The sequence below is a fragment of the Rhinopithecus bieti genome, unplaced genomic scaffold, assembly GCF_001698545.2.
Source record: "Rhinopithecus bieti isolate Rb0 unplaced genomic scaffold, ASM169854v2 scaffold_15283, whole genome shotgun sequence".
NCBI classification, from domain to species: Eukaryota; Metazoa; Chordata; class Mammalia; order Primates; family Cercopithecidae; genus Rhinopithecus; species Rhinopithecus bieti.
This window is the reverse complement of record NW_016808172.1, coordinates 160323-164087: the sequence shown is the minus strand read 5'-3', so window position 1 is coordinate 164087 and position 3765 is coordinate 160323. Positions and strand designations below refer to the sequence as shown.

General features: G+C 62.5%; 1 protein-coding gene across 1 annotated transcript in view; it reads right to left on the bottom strand.

The window, feature by feature from the left end:
• The window catches only part of PALM (paralemmin), a 31361-nt gene extending 29134 nt beyond the window's left edge, over positions 1-2227 (bottom strand). The window contains exon 1 of the mRNA XM_017885672.1: positions 807-2227. Coding sequence (XP_017741161.1) covers positions 807-808 — 2 coding nt within the window. The 5' untranslated portion in view covers positions 809-2227. The remainder of the gene's footprint in view (positions 1-806) is intronic.
• Between the last annotated feature and the right edge of the window lie 1538 nt (positions 2228-3765).

Below are 3765 nucleotides of genomic sequence, written 5' to 3'. Positions count from 1 at the left end.
CGTGGCAACCGCGCCGTCCCCATGGCAACGCCGAGGCCCGGCGCGCGGGGGTGGGGCCGGCGCAGCATCTCCCGCCCCCGCCCCTTGGGGGGAATTGGGGGGGCCCGAGGCTTCGGGCCTGGGGCGGCCTAGAGGGGCGGGAGGGGTCGGGCATTTCTCCCCCGCGCTGCGTCTGGGAGAGGGGAGAGGGGTCCCGTCTGGGCGTCCGGGGGGCGCCCGCCCAGGAAGGGGCTTCCATCCGGGAGGGGTGCGGACCCGCCCCCGACGCCGGGTAGCCAAGGTCAGGCCGACAGAACGCTCCACGTCACAGATCCAAAAAATCAAGCGAAATAGGGCCACGACTCACGGATCAAAACGGCCACAAACCGAGAACGCCCCCCCCGCGCTCACTCCCTCCTGCGGCCCAGTTCACAGATGGGGAAACTGAGGAAACGGCCACAAACCGAGAACGCCTCCCCCCGCGCTCACTCCCTCCTGCGGCCCAGTTCACAGATGGGGAAACTGAGGAAACGGCCACAAACCGAGAACGCCTCCCCCCGCGCTCACTCCCTCCTGCGGCCAGGTCAGCCCCATTTCACCAACGGGGAAACTGAGGCCGAGCAGGGCGGTCCGCAGATGGGCTTCGCCAGGCGTTCGTCCTCCTGCGGGCGGGGCCCGCCAGGCGCGGGGGAGTCTCGTTCCCGTTTGATCAGCGAGGCCGGGACCAGGACCCCGGCAGGGGCTTCCCGGGGTCGGCGGGACGGCGGAGGCTCAGGCTCCCCGGGGCTCACGGAGGGAAGCAGAGGTCAGATCACAAAAGGTCTTACATGCTGGGCGGAGGAGCTGAGTCCGGGGCAAAGGCGTGGAAAGGCTCGGGGCGGCGGCGGTCCTGGTGCTGCTGGGGGTCCCGGGGCAGGTGCTGGGTCTCCGAGCCTCCCTGGCTCCCGGCAGCCGCGCAGAGCCCCTGGAGCGCCACACCCCCCGCCCGACGCCCACCCCGGCGCGCACAGGCCTCCCGTCCCCGCGATGCTTTTTACGGCGCGTGGCGGTGTGGGCGGTTCGGGGCCCGGCGAGGGCGTCGTCTGGAGCGCGTGAGATAATCCGGCTCCCGGAGATGAGTGACTGAGGCCCAAACCCCACGAGAGCCCCGCAGAGGCCTCTGCGATGCGGGGCGTTGGTGCTGGAAGGGTCCAGAGAGGTTACGCAACGGCCAAGGTCACCCAGCGAGCAGGGCGGGCCCTGTCCGAGGCGGGAGGGGCGAGTGTGGGATGGGGGCGTCGCACTTGTCCTTCCAGAACCCACGCCCGGGCAGCTCCAGCCAGAACGAGGGGGTCCCTGCCCGGGCAGGCGCCGAGCCCAGCGCCGGGAACATTCCTGCTGCTAATTGAAAGGAAAGAGCTGACGGTGACCTTGGCCATGGTGGGGGGTGGGGGAGTCACGCGGGGCTGCGAGGTGTGGGGTGAGGGGGGAGCAGGGCGGCCCCTTCCCCCACTGGGTAGGGGATGGAGTTCCGGGAGTCTGGACCCCAGCTGCTTCCCAGTCCAGGTGATACTCGGTCCTCAGAGCCTGTGTTTGCCCTGAGCGCTGGCGCCCCCGGCCCTGCTTCCTCCACCGCCCTGCCCTGCTCCAAGCCCTAGTGTCAGCCCCTCACCCTTCATCAGCTCCCAGCTTCCCCTTTCCCTTCTCCACTGCCAAGATCAGATCCAGCACAGCCACCTCCTCCAGGCAGCCTTCCAGGAAGGAACCTCCTCCCAGCCCTCCCAGGATACAGCACGGAGGCCCCCAGCACCACCGCTGTCTCTGGGGCACCAAGAACCCTAAATGGGTTAAGGCAGAGAGGCATCACCCCGTGGGGAGAGAAGACGGAGGTCAAAGCAGGCTACAGACGTACAGAAGCAGACCTGTTGCCTATTAACCTGGGGTAGGAAAGGAGAGAAGCTGGACCCTGCCCGGGCCCTCACAGGAAGATGGGGCAGTGACGCGTGAACGGGGCCTTCCCTGGCTTTCGGCAGGGTCTCAGGGCAAACCCTGCTGCAGGGGCCCCAAGGTCCCTCCCCACCCGACAGCACTGCAGCCACACTGCTGAGACACCCCACAGAGCTCCCACCGCAGGGCCACTGCGCTGGCTGCACCCCGGCCTGCGACCTCCACAGGCCTCATGCCCAAGGCTTCTGCAGACGTGACCTCCTCATTTAGGCCTCTTCCGGCCTAATTTTCAGCCCCAAGCACCCCCCCGCAGCCACCTCCACCCGGATCACTTTACTTATCTTTTTCTTTTTTTTGAGATGGACTCTCCCTCTGTCGCCCAGGCTGGAGTGCGGTGGCACGATCTCGGCTCACCGCAACCTCCGCCTCCTGAGTTCAAGTGATTCTCCTGCCTCAGCCTCCTGAGTAGCTGGGATTACAGGAACCCACCACCACGCCCCGCTAATTTTTGTATTTTTAGTAGAGACGGGGTTTCACCATGTTGGCCAGGCTGGTCTCGAACTCCTGACCTCAGGTGATTCACCCGCCTCGGCCTCCCAAAGTGCTGGGATTACAGGTGTGATCTTGTCTTCCCACCAGGACAGCAACTGTGCCATTTTTGTCCCTGCCACATCCCTGGGACCAGGCATACAGTAGGTGCTCAATAAATGCTTGCTGCCCCAGGGAGTCAATGTGGGTCTTTCCATCTTCAGAGGAAGCCCCATCCAGAGGTCCCCCCAACCCCAGCCCCCTCTTCTCACGCTCCCGCCACTCCCAGGGCCACCTGTCATCTGATCACTTCCTCTTCTTTTTAAAGAAACTCACTGTCACGACTTACATTTCTGTAAAGCAGGACCCGGACTCCTCAGTGTGAACGGAGCAGAAGCTCCAACCACCTCGGGGGGGAACCACAGATTCACAGATAAACCAACCCCGGCGTCCATCCACAGATGCTTTGGTAAACGCAACATGGCTGTCCACACACTGGAACACGACCCGGCCGTGAACAGGAGTGAGGCTCTGACCCAGGCCACGGCACAGATGCACCTTGAAGACGTCACACTCAGTGAGAGACGCCAGACACACCAGGCCACGCAGTGTGTGATCCCATGTCTATGAAATGTCCAGGACCTGCTGATCCAGAGACAGGAAGGGGATTGGCTCCCTGGGGGCCGGGGAAGGGGATGGGAGGGGACACCTAATGGGGACAGGGCTTGTTTTGGGGGTGATGAAAGCGTTCTAAAATTGCGGTGAAAGATACACAACCCTGCTGGGCGTGGTGGCTCACACTGGAATCCCAGCACTTTGGGAGGCCAAGGCAGGTGGATCACAAGGTCAAGAGATCGTGACGATCCTGGCCAATAGGGTGAAACCCCGCCTCTACTAAAAATACAAAAATTAGCCGAGCGTGGTGGCACGTGCACCTGTAATCTCAGCTACTCAGGACGCTGAGGCAGGAGAATGGCTTGAACCCGGGAGGTGGAGGTTGCAGTGAGCCAGGATTATGCCACTGTACTCCGGCCTGGGTGACAGAGAGAGACTCCATCTCAAAAAAAAAAAAAAGAAAGAAAGAAAGAAAGATACAACCCTGTTAGCGTACTAAAAACGACTGAGCTGTACACTTTAAACAGCCAGACTGTGTGGCATGTGAGTTATATTTTAATAAACCTGTTAGGAATTACATACGTAGAGACGTGTATATATACCTGTGTGCGTGTGTAATGGGAATGCCAGCCTTCTCAACAAGGGCCAGGCCAGGGCAGGGGCTGGGGTCCTTCCCAACCCCCATGGGGCGTTGAAGCCCCTGCTGGTCCTGCCCTG